Source organism: Branchiostoma lanceolatum, chromosome 8, assembly GCF_035083965.1.
Source record: "Branchiostoma lanceolatum isolate klBraLanc5 chromosome 8, klBraLanc5.hap2, whole genome shotgun sequence".
NCBI lineage: Eukaryota > Metazoa > Chordata > Leptocardii > Amphioxiformes > Branchiostomatidae > Branchiostoma > Branchiostoma lanceolatum.
Window position 1 is genome coordinate 17,786,675 of NC_089729.1, and position 17,055 is coordinate 17,803,729.

Genomic DNA, 17,055 nt, shown 5'->3' on the forward strand with positions numbered 1-17,055 from the left:
GTGTTGAAGAACATGCAGTTATTTGTAACCTTATTGACATTGCCGTTTTTCTTCGCAGATGTACATTCGCTCACAACGAGATAGAGAGAGACCTTTGGACAAGAGAACGCGAAAAGGCGTTCAACCGTAAGGTTGTAACGGTCCAACTAAGAGCCAAAAATCCCGACCGCTGGCTGAAAGCCAAGTCTAGCTGTTGCAGTCTTACCAACAGTCCGGACACTTCCACGGACTCTTCAGGCACAGCCGAGCCTGTTGAAGAATCCAGCATCGGCGATCTGCGCAGACAGGTCTATGACTACAAGCTAGCGTGCGATGCCTGCTTTGTCAGGGACGGGAGCAAGCATGGTGTAGGGGCGTACACTGTACACAACAAGAAGCACAACTGTGGTGAAGACTTTCTCCTTGCTCGGAAGAAGAATGCCGACGACGCGTTTAAGAAAGTCCGCCCGCGTCCGCAGCACGCTTTCTTTGGCACGTACAAGCTTTGCCAGCAGTTTCAGTCGGCAATGCCCTGCATGCTTGGAGAGTCAAGGTACGGTAAAGGTTTCAGTTTAACAATTTCTAATAGCTGAAGGTCAATTAGCGAATTCTATTCTTTTTGTTTGTTAAACATATTTTCCCTGACCATTGTCCATCGGTCACAGTAATTCAGAAATACAAGTTATCTCACTAACTTCATCATAAGGCGCTTACTGATGACTGTTGGTTCTATTGTAGATGCACATTCACTCACAGCGAGATTGAAATCGATCTCTGGACGAGAGAGCGGCAGGGAAAGTTCAACCGCGATGAGTTGATGTCTCAGCTCAGCAAATCATCCCCGTCAGAGGCTGATGCTGTCAAAAGGCTGCGGCAAAAACACGGCGGCGTCTTCCGATTTCTGTGCAAGGAGTGCTTCCAAGGCAGCCCGACGGTAGGTACCAGCGTGCATACCGACGTACGATGTCTGTTTTTGAAGGTAGAAGTCACATATCTTATATTTTTGAATAAAAAGTCGCATAGATCCTTTCAGATAATCAGTGAGTAAGAGATGGAAGTTTTGCAAAAAGGCCCCTTCCAAACTTCAGGGCCATTGCGAAGTCTACTCTCGCGAGAGCACAGTCTAGCGAGAACGTGCGTGAGTTACGCATGTACCCGCACGTCAGCTTTGTGCTCTCGCGAGAGCAGATCTCGCAATGGCGCCGGAGTTTGGACAACGAGGCTCAACCATCAAATTTCTTGGTATGGGAAGTGGTCTACTAATTGGTTTTTGTCGCATTTCAGGTTATCAGTGACTCCTCGCTGTGTGACCGACACTTAGGCCAGCGCCAGGCGGACATCGAACTTCTCGTCCATGCTAGAGACACAAGTAAAGGAGAGATTCGCTTTACACCGATAATGCCATTGCCTCAGCTCACAGCCACTCAGATCCCGCTATTCTGTGCTTACATGGACAAATGTACCTTCGGAGGCGGACGGTGTGGACGGGCACACGGCCAAGTGGAGATGGACGTTTGGATGCTGGAGAGGAAGTACGGGACTTCGCAACGCCAGCTGGTTACCGGCTCCTCTAACACAATCGGCTCCCGTCCAATGGGAAACGTTCCCGCCCAATGGCGACACGTGGAGTGCCCCTTCAGGTTGCAGTTCGTCTGCCGACAGTGTTGGCTATCTGGCGGGGGTGTTGTCAGCGAGGTGTCAACCAATGGCAAGACTTGCAAACGAAACATCCACGCATGGAATGAGGAAAACAAAATGTGTCTGAGTATTGGCGCCAGAAAGGAGATACGGAAAATGCCCGAAAAGTTCATTTTCAAGTTTGAGATGTGCCACTACGCCCAACCTGGCAAATGTTGCTTTCTTGGCAAAAAGTGCACATTTGCTCACAGTGAGGAAGAAATGAAAATATGGACATTCCAGAAAGAAACAAAACGTGAGATACTAGAATTGTTTATTTGATGTAATTGATCATGATGCACAAACCAAATGTATATCTATTTCATATTTCATTCCCTGCTCTTTACAGGTATTGTATTTTGTGTCATTTGAATATTCAGAGCCTTTTTTATTCCCTTACCATATTGTCTCCTCGAAACTGTCGTAAAGACTAAAGCAGTTTTTTGGATGTTGTTGAATTGTATGTTAACTGCAGTTCGGGACCTTGAAGTCTTGGTCAGTATCTCACAACAACAACATGGCAGACCGTCGACGCCGACGACATCGTCCCCTCAAGCGTCTCCACGTACTTCAGACTTCCCGCTCCTCACTCCCCGGACCAGTCAGTACTACTGCAACCTGTGCCACAGGACCTGTAACGGCATGGTGACCTTTGACCAGCACTGCTCGTCCGAGGGACATCAGGCCCGGCTCAGGTCGGACGCTAGCGACAACTGGCAGTACCGCCGTCCGCCGTGGATCGGACAACAGGAGGAGTACAAATTATGCCGAAGGTATTGACTATACCTTCGTTTTTTTCCGTTTTGCTTTAAGCGGGTATCTCACTGGTATCTCTCTATCTAACTGCGTCAAATATTAGCGCAAAGTGGCGCGAACCGCGCCAACAATTGGCATGATGTCATGTGTCGCCTGAAATTACGACTAAAGATAATTCATTGGCAAAATGGTGGAAATTGGCTCAGTCACTGCAAATCTCTTCTTGATGCGTGCACTGCGATTTTCAACAAATTCATCTTGTATCCGATTTGGAGCCGAAACTGACAATGTGACATTCCGGGCGCGGCCATTTGTTTATAGAGATCACGTGTGCACAGTCCAGTGAGATACGAACTTCAACGTTCAAGAACCAAGTTTTGAAAATGTTACAATTTGCTCACGAAAAAACTAATAGACAATATTGCTGAGGCTCCAAACCACCAGTATTATCTATGCTGAGTGAACCATACATTACTTATTATTCTTGAATGCACCCCTTAGTCATGCAGTTGGCCTCTGTCCGTACGACGGCGTTGAAGACCGACACAACATCTGTCCGGACGCGCACAGCCTGGAGGAGCTGGACGAGTGGAAGGAGAGACGGCAGCACCGCTGGCTCAACATGGAGATGGCGCGGAAACAGAACCTCTTCTCCTACATGGACAAACTCATGGAAGAGTACGAGAAGACCACAGATGGACCATCAGTAGTGAGTAGTAGAACTTTCTACAGACAAATCATAGAAAAAAATTGAAATAGATCTTTTCAAGAGGCCTTCGTAAAATATATATCTTGTACAATGGCCCATAACGTATTTTTCTGTGTGCATACATGTTCGAATGTAGATTAATGTTTACTCATTTATCGATAGATTGCAGACTCACTGAAGGGAGTCAGTATTACCTGCACCCAGGATGAGAGCATTCTGTTAAAAAACAAGGGGGCAAAGTGCACGTGGACTTTCACCGTGACATCAAAAGTTAGTTATGTTTAATGTTATTTATCAATTATTTTCTTGTCCTTTTTTGTCCTCATTAACTGTCAGAATTAAAAATGGCGTCTTTCCTCAGAGCTAGACATTTACAACTGACATTATTTCTCTCTCTCCCTTACCTCCCCTTTCTCTCTATCTCTCTGTCCCTTAGCTCTTTTTCAGTTCTTCGACTTGGAAGATCTTTGGATGTTATCTATCAATGTCTTGGAACACTCCGCCGACCTGTCTTTTGAGGCAAGGTCAGACCGATGTCTCGAAACCTTTTCTTTTGAACCTAAGAGCAAATTTCAGGGCAAATTGTTCCTTTACCATTGATAGTGTTTATTCGATTATAGATGACTCCCACTTCGGAAGTAAGTTGATCAAGACATCACTATTCTTTAATTTTCTGTAGGAGCCATTAGAGCATGTTGCGTTGCTTTTCAATCAGCACAGAACGCACTTCTCTTTGCATGGAACAGAACTAGAGAGGAACTGTCAAGTCGCGGAAGGAAAACAATTTTCAAATCCCTCTGACAACACTTACCATGTCGAAGTCCAGGGCACGTCTCAGATGTTTGGGGTGTTCCACCAATGGGTTGTTTTCGACTTCGGAAAACGCCCCGTGGTTAACAGACGTGTGGTGTTGTACGTGGGTAGTGTAGGTTCAGACGGCGCCGTGCAAGTCAAACCCGACCCGCCCGACTTCGAACGCTGGCACAGTGGGAACAGGAGTATCGTCAAGTTTGCTGAAGGGCTTAGCCCAGAGAATGAAGCATTGCTGGCGAAGTACAAAGAACCGACGGAGGAAAAAGGGGAGGTTTTGGCAAGACTCTCCCAACGCAAGAAAGAGCTGGACGAAACGGTCTACAAGACGCGTATGCATGATCTTCTTTACCTGGAGGAGTTGACAAGAAACAGAGAGATTGCCAGGTAACACTCCAGACATGATGAATACAGCATGTTATTTTAGCATTTTTATCTTTTCTTCGGAACTCAATCAAGATTATGAAGAACTTTACTGCACGACAATTGTACATGGTACAATGTATGGCAGCAACTATTAAACATATGCATAATACAAAATAGTGGTATAGTATAAAACTAAACATCCGAACTACTAATACAATAAGGGCTAGCATACATAATTAATTTCGGTATTTTTTTCTAATGACAAAGCTACCAAACTCCAATGTATATCCTTTCCCTAGGCCCTCTGCAAACGTCCTTTGTCATGAATACGATCATTATGTCATGAAATTCAATGCAAATACTTATAACATCAATTCTAATGCATCAAACTTGATTTTTTTTTCAGTATTCGCAAAGAGACAACTCTGGAGCTGTCCGATCGTATAGACGACGGTATCCTCCTGTTCGCTGAGGGTGGCACGTTGTACACCAAGCTCCGCCTACAACAGAATCAACTAAGCGAGGATGGGCCGGCCGGAAAACTCATCCTCACCAGCGTCACTACCGTTCTACTGGCTCCTAAAGGAAACGCTACCAACAAGGTTGGAGAGTATTCAATCCTTGTAAGAGAACATATATTTCAACTACAAACAAAAGTTGTCAAGACAATTAGAGTAACAGTGGTGAAAAGTACTTCCAGTCAATATGTACAGTAGTAAGCACAATGCTTTATTGGTCCCAGTTGCGCCGGTGCCCGCGTAGGGGGTATAGGCGTTGATTTTAAGTCCGAGTTAAAATGATTCGGGGTCCCGGCCGGACCAAAAAAATAGCCCGGCAGCTGCAGAGTGTCCAACGGGGCCAGGTAGGGGTCACGCCCGAAAAAAGCCCGTAAACTACCCGGCGGGGCCCCTTTTTCCAATTGGGACCTAAGCATAAGCTGACAGATTACCGAAATCCCGAAACATTTGCAGGTAAATATTGAAAAAAAAACCCCACCAACATCGTACAAAAAACAACAACATTCTATAATCTACCAACCTGATGGAACTAGTCACGGATGCAAAATGTAACAGAGTTCCACAAAATAGTACAGAAGGTGTTGTTTCGTACTAACGGAGACTTTCTCACGTACCTTTCCAATAGGTCTACGAAGCCGCCATCGTCCAGCTGAAGGGATTCGAAGGACGGCGAAAGGAGGAGATTTACCTGCAGCTGTCCAGCCGCTGCTGCCAAGACCTGGACCTCAGCTCCGGAACAACAGTCGAGTTTGAAATCCGTTTCCAGCTCGACCGGCTACACTTCTGCATAATGCACTTCGCTGTGGACAACATGACGGCGCTTCACGCCATCTTCCCCGGCAGGGCAGACATGTCGTGGGTGACGGTTGTGGAGTCCTTGCCAACACACCGAGTGCAGGACGCGCAGCTTAACGCGAAACAGAGGACCGCTGTCACCCGCATCATGAGCAGGAGAGGGGACACTAACCCACCTGTGTTACTGTACGGCCCATTCGGTACAGGCAAGACCAGGACGATGGCTTCGGCTGCCCTTCAGATTCTCGAACAGAAAGGCACGAAAGTTCTCATAGCGACACACTCTAATAGGTCAGTGTTTCTATGTCACATCCCATAGCACTTTATCACTTTACATACAACATATAAAAACATATGTATCTATGAGTCTTGCACATTCGTATGTTGTATTATCATTACAAATCTAGTATGACGAAAATTGCGGTAGCGATTAAGCAATACACACTTAAGAATATGTCTTTTGTACCACAGCGCTGCTGACTTGTACGTCAAAGAGTACATCCATCCATACGTCACATCCGGTCATCCCGAGGCGAAACCGCTACGTGTCTACTTCAAAGAGCGCCGCCTGGAGACCGTTGACGACACCGTCATGCAGTACTGCAAACTGGACCCTGACCAGAATTCCATCGCCATGCCCAAGATGGAGGACATCACGAACCACCGCATCGTCATCGTCACGCTCACCACGTCCATGTATCTGATTCGGATGGGCATTAAGCGAGGACACTTCACTCACATCCTTCTAGACGAGGCTGCACAGGCCATGGAGTGTGAAACCATCCTCCCGCTCTGTCTCGCCGATCCCACCACGCGTATCGTCCTCTCCGGGGACCACAAACAGATAAGCCCGAAAGTGCATTCCACAGAAGCGTGCGACTTATCGTTTGACATGTCCCTGCTGCAACGGATGGTCCAAAGGTAAGATAATCCTCTACCGAATGCTTCATTGAAAATGCATTGACCATGTACAAATCTATAAGTTTGCCAATTATACTGCACCTGTAAGATATGAATTTCTGGCCTCATTGATGTTGTGATATTTTCCCGAATAAAACAGGTACATCAGGTTCGGAAAAGGCCTGACAGAGAAAGCGGAAAACCCATTTCTAGTCATGCTGACGGACAACTACCGTTGCTGCGAGGAGATCCTCCGTTTTCTGTCGGAAAGCTTCTACGGCGGGCTGAAGAGTGTGGGCCAGCCTCGCCATCCGCGGTGGTACCCGCTCACCTTCTTCAGCGCTGAGGGTGACGATAAGACGGGGGACTACAGCACATCGTACTTCAACATTGCAGAGGTCAGGATTGCTTTTAGACAACAAAATTTTTGCCAAAATCAAGTCCAAATGTCCACAACAATATAAGCTACACATGAAATGCACATGTATTGCAGTATTTCTCCTTAGAGGTGTGAATTTTACTACTGAAGATCGGATACCAATATTACAATACAGGCTTATAAGAAGGGGGTACCAACTGGAGCCTCGTTTTGGCGCATGGCCCCGCGAGCTAAATTCAACATGGCCGCCGTAATTGGCAAGAGGTCTATTGCATCTTTCCCATATCTTCATTATGCAAGGTGACAAAGAGTGGTAAATTGATACATAATCTAAGTTATCCTTTCTGATTTGATCAAAGGTGTTGGAGATCGCAGAGAGAGTAGAAAAGCTGTGGAAAGACTGGCCAGAGGAGTGGGGACCACGCAACATGGCAGACATCGGAGTCATCACACCATACCACAATCAGGTCAGCAACTGCAGCAATGTAGTCACTGGTTCAGGAACGGTTCTAATGCTGAATTTATGTTAAAGATACTCAAGTTTGGAATCTCATACTTTCATTGGTTGTCTTTTGACAGACGCAGCTTATCAGAAAAGAGCTGCGACAGAAACGCTTGGGCGGTGTTACAGTTGAAATGGTAACAAACATCCAAGGTAGGTTCACTATGATTGTACTTGACCCATTATGCTAACAATATGTGCTATAGTGCCAGCTTGCATTGGGAACATAACGTAAAGATTACAAGGTGTTTACAAGAACATAAGCCCCTCCCCAACCCAAATAATTAAGCAAGATTCGCTAGCAAGGAGAAGCACAACGTGACTGTGTTTTGTGACATGTGCAGGTCGTAGGTTGTTATGTTTTACCTAATTTGTGATAATAACTCAACATGTCTTATCTGTTTCTTATGATGCAATGACTGAACCGTTATTCAGGTAAACAGTTCAGGGCAGTCTTCATCAGCACAGTCAGGACCAGAGCAACCTGTGCCCAAAACAACGACAGGAACAGCTACGGCTTCTTGTCAGACAGCAAGCTCCTGAACACCGCCATGACCAGAGCACAGTCCCTGGTCGCCGTAGTAGGCGATCCACACGCGCTCTGTTCACGCGGAGAATGCCAGCGAGTCTGGCAGAGGTTTATCTCCCAATGTGAGAAGAACAAGAGTCTGTTCCCACAGACCCTTACAATGAGCCAAATCTATGAAACAAGTGAGAGCACGCCACTCAACCCAAAAGCACAACCCTTCACTCCAAAAGGTCCTGCAACTCCCTGGAGTCAGGGAGCCTCAGCACCATCGTCTACACCCGAGAAAATAGATGAGCCTGACGAAATTATCAGACAGCTCATTCTTGAAAGTCTAGAAGATGAGAATGAAGAGGAAGCGAGACGTTTCAAAGCGGAGACGTTCGATCCCAACAAGGTGGCCGTGGTGCAAAGCCAGAGGGACCCATCGCAAGTATATCTACACTACAGCTCAGGGCAGCGGGCAAGTGTGAGACGCCCAGCCCAGCCCAGACTGGAGAGGCCCCGCCTGGGAGCAAACAACGCTGACCGGGAGTACGACTCGGGCGAGGATGAGCCGTATGATCCCACACAGCTTGAGGTTCAAGAGGAGAGCGACAACCAATGCTTCTATACCAATTACCCACCAGAAGAACTGGAAAACCTTCTCCAAACTGAACCGGACCAGTACAGAAGATGTAGGTTGGTCGTGAAGGGAACCTACACAGCTTACGCCGAAGTCATCGGCACGGATGAAGACGACATTGTGATCAACAGCAGGAAGAATCGAGGATTGGGGTGGTCAAACGACGAGGTTGTGGTGAAGATCCTAGAGAACACTGACCAAGAGTCGGCGGAAGTATTCACGACTACCTCAGACACCAAAAGAGGAAAAGTAGTGGGGATCATTAAATCAGCAGTTTCCTTGCATCTGAGGAAGTTTGTGTGTGTTGTTGACGGCAACAATCACAATGTAATGGTCCCCATCAACACCGACGCACCAAAGCTAATGACCTACTTCGGCAAAGAGAACAGACGCCACAATAAAGTACGCGTGTACAGCTACATGTCAGACGGTTCCTTCAGGTTCAAGAAGTATGAAGACATAGACCCCATGGATCCTTATAAGAAGATGTTTGTCGTTCGATTCCTGAAGTGGACGCCGAGGTACGTGTACCCTCTGGGCGTAGTGACCGATGTCATCACTCCAGACAGCACACTCGATACAAGTATGGAAATCATCAACAACAGGTTCAACGTTCCCAGCAAGTACAAAGGAAAGGTCGAAGAAGATGTGAATAGACGGTACTTCGTAGATTGGCAGATCCCGCCAAAGGAGAGAAATCAAAGAAAGGACTTGTCCAGAACTCACACGGTGTTTACTGTAGACCCACCAGAAGCTATGGATTTGGACGACGCCTTCAGTGTCGAGACGAACCTTGGTGGTACCTACACTGTCGGAATACACATCGCTGATGTCAGCTGTTTCCTCCCAACTGGAAGTGATCTAGACAAGGAGGCTAAGGAGAGGTCGACTACACTCTATAACCACACTGGGAAACCACCTGTTCACATGATCCCGAAAAGGCTGAGCGAAGGGGTGTGCAGTCTGTTACCCAACAGGGACCGCCTGGCCCTATCACTGTTTGTGAAGTTTAACAGTGACGGGGATGTTGTTGGCGAACCGACAATGGAGAGATGCGTCGTTCACTCCCGGGCAAAGCTGAGCTATGCACAAGCAGAGGATATCATAGCCGGGTGGGGTTCCTTGATTGTACCGCAGGAGGTGCAAGACAGTGTCCGCATACTTCACACAATAGCAGCGGCCCACCGGCAGAAGAGACTAGGCCCAGCCCATCTCTACCACCAACCAGACGAGGACAAAGATACAGCTGTGAAGGCGCACACAATGGTGGAAGAAATGATGATCCTAGCGAACACCACAGTGGCTCAGGTCTTGCTGCAGAGTTTTCCGCAAACAACTCCTATTCGCAAACAGCAGCCACCAAAGAAGGAGAAGCTTGAGAACTGGAGGAAAGGCCATGCTGGCCTCAACGGATATTCTGTCGAGCTGGCCAAGTCATTGCCGAATGACGTCGGCGACAATACGGATGCGCTGCCCGAAGACATCCCCTTACGGAAAGATGTTTGGGATAAGATCAGATTCGCTGCTTTGAGTGGAGACCTTGACACCATACAGCAGCTGGTGTGCACGGATGAAAATCACCCGACCTTGTCTCGAGCATTGCTGCAGCTGCGCGGCATTCAGGACAGAGCCATGTTCACGTGTTCTGAAGATGAACAGAGAAGACACCACTCTCTGAACCAATCAGCGTACACCTACTTCTCGTCCCCTATTCGCAGGTACATCGACGTCGTGGTGCATCGCCTTCTCGTGGCTTTGATAGCAAAACAGCCACCTCCATACACTTCCGATGAAATAAAAAAGATCTGCAGTCACTACAACAATATGGAAAACAACGCCAAGACGTACGAGCGGGAGACGTTGGTCCTGAAGCTGGCTTATGATTGGATGACCAAACCGGAAGTCATGTACCCTGTCATTGACACCGTTGACGGACAGGAGATACACCTCCTCATGCCGTCTGTACGACACACAGAGTCTCGCCAGCGGCGTGTAGCGTTCAGCTTGCTGAAACCGACAGCTCTACCAGCCCCTGAAGACGAGGGAGAATCAGTCGACGTACGCTGGAAACAGCGGATTTATGACACTGCCCCAGACAAGACCAAACTGCCTTGGCCTTCAGATCGTAAAAAGCCCCTGCAGCTCGATAGTGAGAGGTATGTGATAAGGATACCTGGTCAATATTGGCAAAGGCTGGTACAACATGTACAGACGGGAAATATGGGCTTCATAAGGGATGTGGTAACCTACATAGAGGACGTAGTTGGCATGCAGCTGACATTGGGACCACGGGTGTTTGAAGAGGTATCATCGGAAGCGAGGGAAGGTCTGTTCGCGGATCACTTCTGCACCTTCCAGATGACGTACACGCCAGGTCAGGTGGTGAAGGTACAGCTGACTGGAGACATGCGGAAAGGCCTCCTGTCACCATGTATCCAGCTGTTCAACCTGACACCGAAGATGGACGTGTGCCTCGACCACAGACGAGACGCAGTGACAAGGTTTGCCGTCCCCGCCACGCGGTCTGTAGGGAACATATCGAGATACACGTCAGTCAATGCGTACCAGGATCGCTGGTTGCCCATCATGGCGGTGGAAGCCGCTCACTGCGCTGTGGAAAACAACGAGTCAGTCATTGTCCATAGCACCTTCATCAGTTGGAAAAAACGCGAGCAAACAACAGGGGGTGTGGCGTACTTCGGTGAGATCACTCTCTCACAGAAGTTCTGCAAGGACCGCAGCATTTATTTCAACCAAGACAACCAGAGCAATCTCGCCGCAGTTAATGATTTCAAGAAGCATTTCGACTACATCTGTGTGCGTTACACCGGCGTGAGGGCTGCGATGACACATGCCGGTCACTTCGACATCGCTACCGACAAAAGTGAAAAGAACTCTCCTCTAGTCTGTTGGGTGGGACACTGCCTGGTGATGCCCGGAGTACAGTTCAGTAAAAGTGAGGACGGGAACATCATAGTACCTATCAAGCTCCATCAGCACCTCATGGCGTTCCCTGACGCTCTCCTCCACCACGGCACGTCCATTCCGGCAACGATAGAGATCATCACCAAGACTCTACCTGACAGGTGAGAAACGTTGGAATAGACTTAGACCTTTCGGGGACAGTTGGGAGTGTCCCTGTGGTGTAGTGGTCTGCGCTTCTGGTTCAAATTACTTGGACCAGAAGGACTGGGGTTCAAGCCCCAGGTAGGACACCTCTGGACAAGAGGCACATTGAGTCATACCAAAGACTTTATAAAAATGGTACATATTTTTGAAACAGTATGGAAGTTAAACACACTTCACTGCCAGTGGACTAGCCCCCTGCTACAGTGAATGCACTACAGTGCTGCCCAGGGCTATGACACGGGGATGGGCACCGCCCTATACATCAATAATGGTGTGTGAGGATTTTATTTTTGGGTCAGTTATTTCTGCATGTCTTGTTTTATTTCTAGTCCGACTACAGTGCGTTAAACCCACTGACAACTTTATCATTCCCAGACGTATGGAGAACGCGGTAAGATGGCTGAGCGGTTCGTCAGACCTAGTCCAGCAAATCGCCACGGGGAAACCAATTACTGCTCAAGGTGAGAAAAAGACGTCTTGTTTTATTGATATCATAAGATGACACATAACTAATTGTCAATGATGGGTAGATCTTGACTATCCGTTCAATTAGACAAGAGAGGTAACAAATTGACATAAAGTGTATACATCTGCATAGCTTTAAAGATGACTTATTCATTTGCCTGATCTGATATGTACCTTCTTACATGTCTCCTTTCGGTCGTTTGTGTCTCAGGCAATCCTCTGGCGAGTGAGGTTACCATTGAGCCGCTGCCAGCCTTCTTTCCGCTGAACCAAGTCCAGGAGCAGGCGGTGAAACAGGCTATCAGACAACCGTTCACTCTCATCCAGGGACCCCCGGGTATGTCTAGATCTGATTCTGTGGGGGAATCTTCAAATCTGCACTATGTTGCCTACACTATGCCATTACGCTTTATCGTAATATTTTAAAGACATTATACACATATCTTTCTTCATCTATGTGTAAAAAAAAGGTTGTTATGCTATAAACTAACGATGCCATATATTTGTGATTATGCTGTCCATCATTAGGCACTGGGAAGACCGTGACAGGAGTCCACATAGCGTACTACCTGGCACAGATGAACAAACTGATCCAGTCTGTGTCCGGAGAGGGCATGTACCCTCCTCAGGTGCTGTACTGTGGACCTTCCAACAAGGCAGTGGACGTGGTCACCGGTGAGGAAAACAGTGGTTCTTAAAGGCAACCAAAGCAATATTAGTGCCCCAAAAAATGGAAATGAAATAATGCTGAAACCTTTATGGTAGTGACATTTACTAACACTGTTTAGCACATTTGCGTAGTAACGTCATACTTTGAGCGTCTTAAACCCGCGGAAAAACCTGCCACACGATGATCCCCTTAGTTTCGCGAGCCTACAAAAAACCCGGTGAAGATTTTCAGTGGGTTCTCACATCACAACGACAGCGTCTTTTTGCATCATGGACATCGCTATACATTGTGATAGTGTTCAACTAATCATGTATAGAAATGACTAAATAGATATACTTTCAAAATTCAAGCTTTTCGGTTTGCTTTGGTTTCCTTTAACTTACTAATAGGTCTTATATTGCCAATTTCAAGTAAGATTTCTTGTACAGCATCCGGACTAAGAAACTAATTCAAGATGAGGATCAAGATGAAACTACAAACTAAAGATACTATGATGTTATTGATTCTGCAGTGTTAGTAAATGTTGGGGATTTATATCTCTGTTGAAGAGATAAGCATCCAGTACTTCAACAATAATGGGCAAGTTCTGCAAAATTTGCAAATGCGTTGACTGAAATTTCTGTTATTCAGGCTACATGAAAAGGATCAAAAGTGACCTGAAGATTGTTCGCATGTACAGCGATATGATAGAGAAAGAAGAGTTCCCGATCCCGAATGAGCCGGTTCACCCAAACAAGTGCAAAAGGTAGAGTACAGATAATAACCAATGAAATTTTGGTCCAAATTCATGTTGTAATCTATAGTACTTCAAACACATTATGAATAAAAAGTTACAACAAAAAATACCAGTATGACGTAACAGTTAGGATATGGTGCTGCTGAATGCATTAGTTGATGTTTGTTGCTCAGGCGTCCATAGTACAGTTAAACGAACTGCATTCTGAATTGTGTTTCAGCGAGAAAGAGTCAAAGCTAACGAGCGAACACGACGATGTTTCGCTGCACCACCTTATCCGAAAACCCGGCAATCCATACGCCGAGGCGATCAGGGCATTCGAGACTCTGTTCAAAGATCCCAACTACACTGTGACTGAGAAAGACGTCACTGACTACAAAATCCGTGTCATAAAAGCAAAGGTCATTGTGTTTACGTTGTTATAGTTTAAGTCCTCCCCGCATCAGATGGTGCATAGGGCGGTGCCCATCTCCGTTTCAATAGCCCTTGGGCCACACAACTTCGTGCAATCACTACAGCAGGGGGCTAGTCCACTGGTAGTGGAGTGTGTTTAAATGCCATACTCTTTCCCAAATGCTGAGCGCTAAGCAGATAAAGCAGTATGTACTATTTCTAAAGTCTTTCGTATGACCCGGCCGGGGATCAACCTCACGACCTACCGCATGCAAGGCGAACACTATACTGACCATTGCATCGTTTGTTTTACGTTGAGTGCATTATTTTATTCTTCTGGTACGATTCTTTTATTACTCCTGGCATTGTTCTCATCCTGGTAATGTGATCCTGCAGGTCCATGAACTGAGACAGAAGCACGTGATCCTGTGCACCTGTACTGCTGCGGCCAGCCCGAAGATGGGCATGGCGACCAACATCGAGCAGTGCATCGTCGATGAGTGCGGCATGTGCACAGAACCGGAGAGTTTCGTCCCCATTGTCGGCGCTCCAGTGGATCGAAATGGGTAAGGTGGTCACCTTTTTCAAAAGATTTCTACTATCCAGCAAGTGTAACAAAGGGGGCAGATACATGTATGTCATGCAACCATTTATCTGAACATTAAAGTAGAGTGGACTAATTCCTTAGCTAACCGAGGCTGACTTAAGTTCTAAACGGGAACTATGCGGCTCCAGATGTCTTACTGAGGGATGACTGTGGCGCGATAGATGTCGGTTAGTCCACTCTACTTTATACATTTATCTGAACATAGTTATATCTTTCCCTTAAGAGGATTCCCACCTTTCTACCGTTTGCTACAGGTCCGCGACATTCCACAACCCCAAGCAGGTCATTCTTATCGGCGACCACCAGCAGCTGAGACCCATCGTCCTGGAGAAGACGTCACAGCAGCTCGGGCTGGATACGTCACTGTTCCAGCGGTACGCATGGAAGGCTACCATGCTGACGACACAGTACCGTATGGTAATGGTCTCCCTTTCTAGAGTTTCATGCTGCTATATACTGAAGCCTTTAGAAATAATGAAACAATATCCTAATACGGAGAATGATAAAACTATTTCAATCAATTTTATTTCTAATACCTACAACACTGCGTTTGTTCAATACACAGTGTTTGTACCTTATCATGTTTCCCTTATAGATAATTTACACTATGAAGTGATGGATGTTTACATTATAGATTCATTATACCTAGCGTTATGCCACCATCACCAGTAACATGGACTCGGTCGTCCATAGTCCAACCATTGACTGTTTCAAGCAACATCTATAATACTCCACCTTCCCCATTCCCAACCCCTGGTTTGTTGCACTCCACATCCCACTCCCGACCCACAGTAGTCTTCCCCTGAAAGGTGGCAAAGTCTTCAAGAAGATGAAGGTGGCCGCCTCAATTGAAAGAAGAAGAAGAACTGAAAGAAGAAGAAGAACTTGAGTTATCATTTAACTATGTACCCTTTGTTGACAGCATGAAGCCATCTGCAGCTTTCCATCCCGAATGTTCTACGAGAACAAACTCCGTACCCACCAATCGGTCACCGCGAGGCCCAGGCACCCTACCCTGGACAGACTGTGGCCGGGAGGAGCGAACAGGCCCACCGCCTTCTGTCACGTGGTCGGGAGGGAAGAGGTCCAGACGGTCGCGACGGCGGAGGGCAACCAGATGTCACGGAGTAACGAGACCGAGGCTGACATGGCGGTAAGAAACTCCTGAACACACCGGGACATTGTATCTTATTACTGTACTTTCTATACTTAAATTTGTACAGGGCTTTGGATAGACACTTTCAAGTACTATTGTGAAAATAGAACATTGTGTGTCTTATGAGTAACATTTGAAGCATTAAAAGGGCATGGAAAGGAGAGTATTTTACTTTGATGTAGAAAACAAGGTTGAATCTGTTGTGCTATTTTGATATGACAGTCGTGTGCAGCACCAAACCCACTTAGGAGCAACTATAAACTAATATCTCCTTCTGTCCTTTGTCCTCAATTATGTGTCTTTTTTAACAGGTGAAGATGGCGGTCTCCTTGGTGAGAGAGCACAACATCCAGCCTCAAAACATCATCCTGCTGTCCCAGTATCGCGCCCAGTGTGCACTTATCTACAAGAAGTTGTCGGCTGAAAGGAAGAAGCTAAACGATGTGCGATTGGAGAGGGTTGGGGTCAACTCAGTGGTCGCTAGCCAAGGTAGGTAATGAGCGAAATGTCTCCATAAGACACAGATTTTCCAACATTAATGTTTTTTTCTAGAAATACAAAGCGCAGTTGGAAAACTGAATATCTTTTAATCTAACAGTGTACTTTATCAGGCAAAGATAGTAAACATTGAAGCACTTGCAGCAGCCAACAGACTCAGATGGTTAGGGTGCATCATTAGGAACGGTATCCCGGGTTTCTTCTAGAATGGACGCCCTTTCGGAAACAAAGGTTCACGGGGAAGACCTAAAATGCCTAAATTGTGTACTGCTAATGCTTGAAGAGCTCAGAGTAAAGGCCCAAGATCACCAGGAATGGCGTTGGAGACAGAGAACCCTTGACGAAGGCCACTCAGACGACTGAGGAGACATAAGTAACACCTTTTAATCGTGGAATCTTGCGTTCTATGTTCACAGGAAGCGAGTGGGATTATGTCATATTTTCCACGGTGAGGTCTCTGCCGTCGTACGAGATCGAACAGAACCCCTCCCCCAGCTGGCTGAGGAAGTACCTGGGGTTCATCATGGACCAGAACCAGGTCAACGTCGCCATCACCAGAGCCAAGAGAGGACTGTGTATTATCGGTGGGTAAAACCGAAAAACATGCTACACTTATTGGCATCGCGAATAGATGATGCTTGCATAGTTAAATCTTGATATTAACTACGTGATGTACTTTTGTCATCTATAAATGAGTAGAATTGTTTATTATCTAATTGTATCAGGCAGCTCAATAATATTAGGTCCCAAATGTGTAAATATGCAATAACGGATACAAAGGTAAAGAAGTTGCAAGTATGTGCAGTTGCCAATCAATCAAGGTGTTTCTATTGTATATTACAAGTTTTGTCGTCTTGTT

The 17,055-nt window shown here is 46.5% G+C and overlaps 2 protein-coding genes across 2 annotated transcripts in view; both read left to right on the forward strand.

The window, feature by feature from the left end:
• The window catches only part of LOC136440051 (rRNA methyltransferase 2, mitochondrial-like), a 217,257-nt gene that overhangs the window by 37,501 nt on the left and 162,701 nt on the right, over positions 1-17,055 (forward strand). The gene's annotated exons all lie outside the window — the stretch shown is intronic.
• The window catches only part of LOC136439526 (3'-5' exoribonuclease HELZ2-like), a 34,288-nt gene that overhangs the window by 16,462 nt on the left and 771 nt on the right, over positions 1-17,055 (forward strand). Inside the window, exons 14-37 of the mRNA XM_066434944.1 lie at positions 59-532; positions 718-913; positions 1,264-1,912; positions 2,132-2,429; positions 2,914-3,121; positions 3,284-3,391; positions 3,801-4,318; positions 4,704-4,899; positions 5,441-5,901; positions 6,082-6,531; positions 6,671-6,908; positions 7,249-7,356; positions 7,469-7,544; positions 7,827-11,628; positions 12,047-12,132; positions 12,348-12,473; positions 12,659-12,811; positions 13,437-13,551; positions 13,763-13,943; positions 14,332-14,501; positions 14,797-14,959; positions 15,465-15,695; positions 16,010-16,187; positions 16,613-16,780. Coding sequence (XP_066291041.1) covers positions 59-532; positions 718-913; positions 1,264-1,912; positions 2,132-2,429; positions 2,914-3,121; positions 3,284-3,391; positions 3,801-4,318; positions 4,704-4,899; positions 5,441-5,901; positions 6,082-6,531; positions 6,671-6,908; positions 7,249-7,356; positions 7,469-7,544; positions 7,827-11,628; positions 12,047-12,132; positions 12,348-12,473; positions 12,659-12,811; positions 13,437-13,551; positions 13,763-13,943; positions 14,332-14,501; positions 14,797-14,959; positions 15,465-15,695; positions 16,010-16,187; positions 16,613-16,780 — 9,353 coding nt within the window. The remainder of the gene's footprint in view (positions 1-58; positions 533-717; positions 914-1,263; positions 1,913-2,131; positions 2,430-2,913; positions 3,122-3,283; positions 3,392-3,800; positions 4,319-4,703; positions 4,900-5,440; positions 5,902-6,081; positions 6,532-6,670; positions 6,909-7,248; positions 7,357-7,468; positions 7,545-7,826; positions 11,629-12,046; positions 12,133-12,347; positions 12,474-12,658; positions 12,812-13,436; positions 13,552-13,762; positions 13,944-14,331; positions 14,502-14,796; positions 14,960-15,464; positions 15,696-16,009; positions 16,188-16,612; positions 16,781-17,055) is intronic.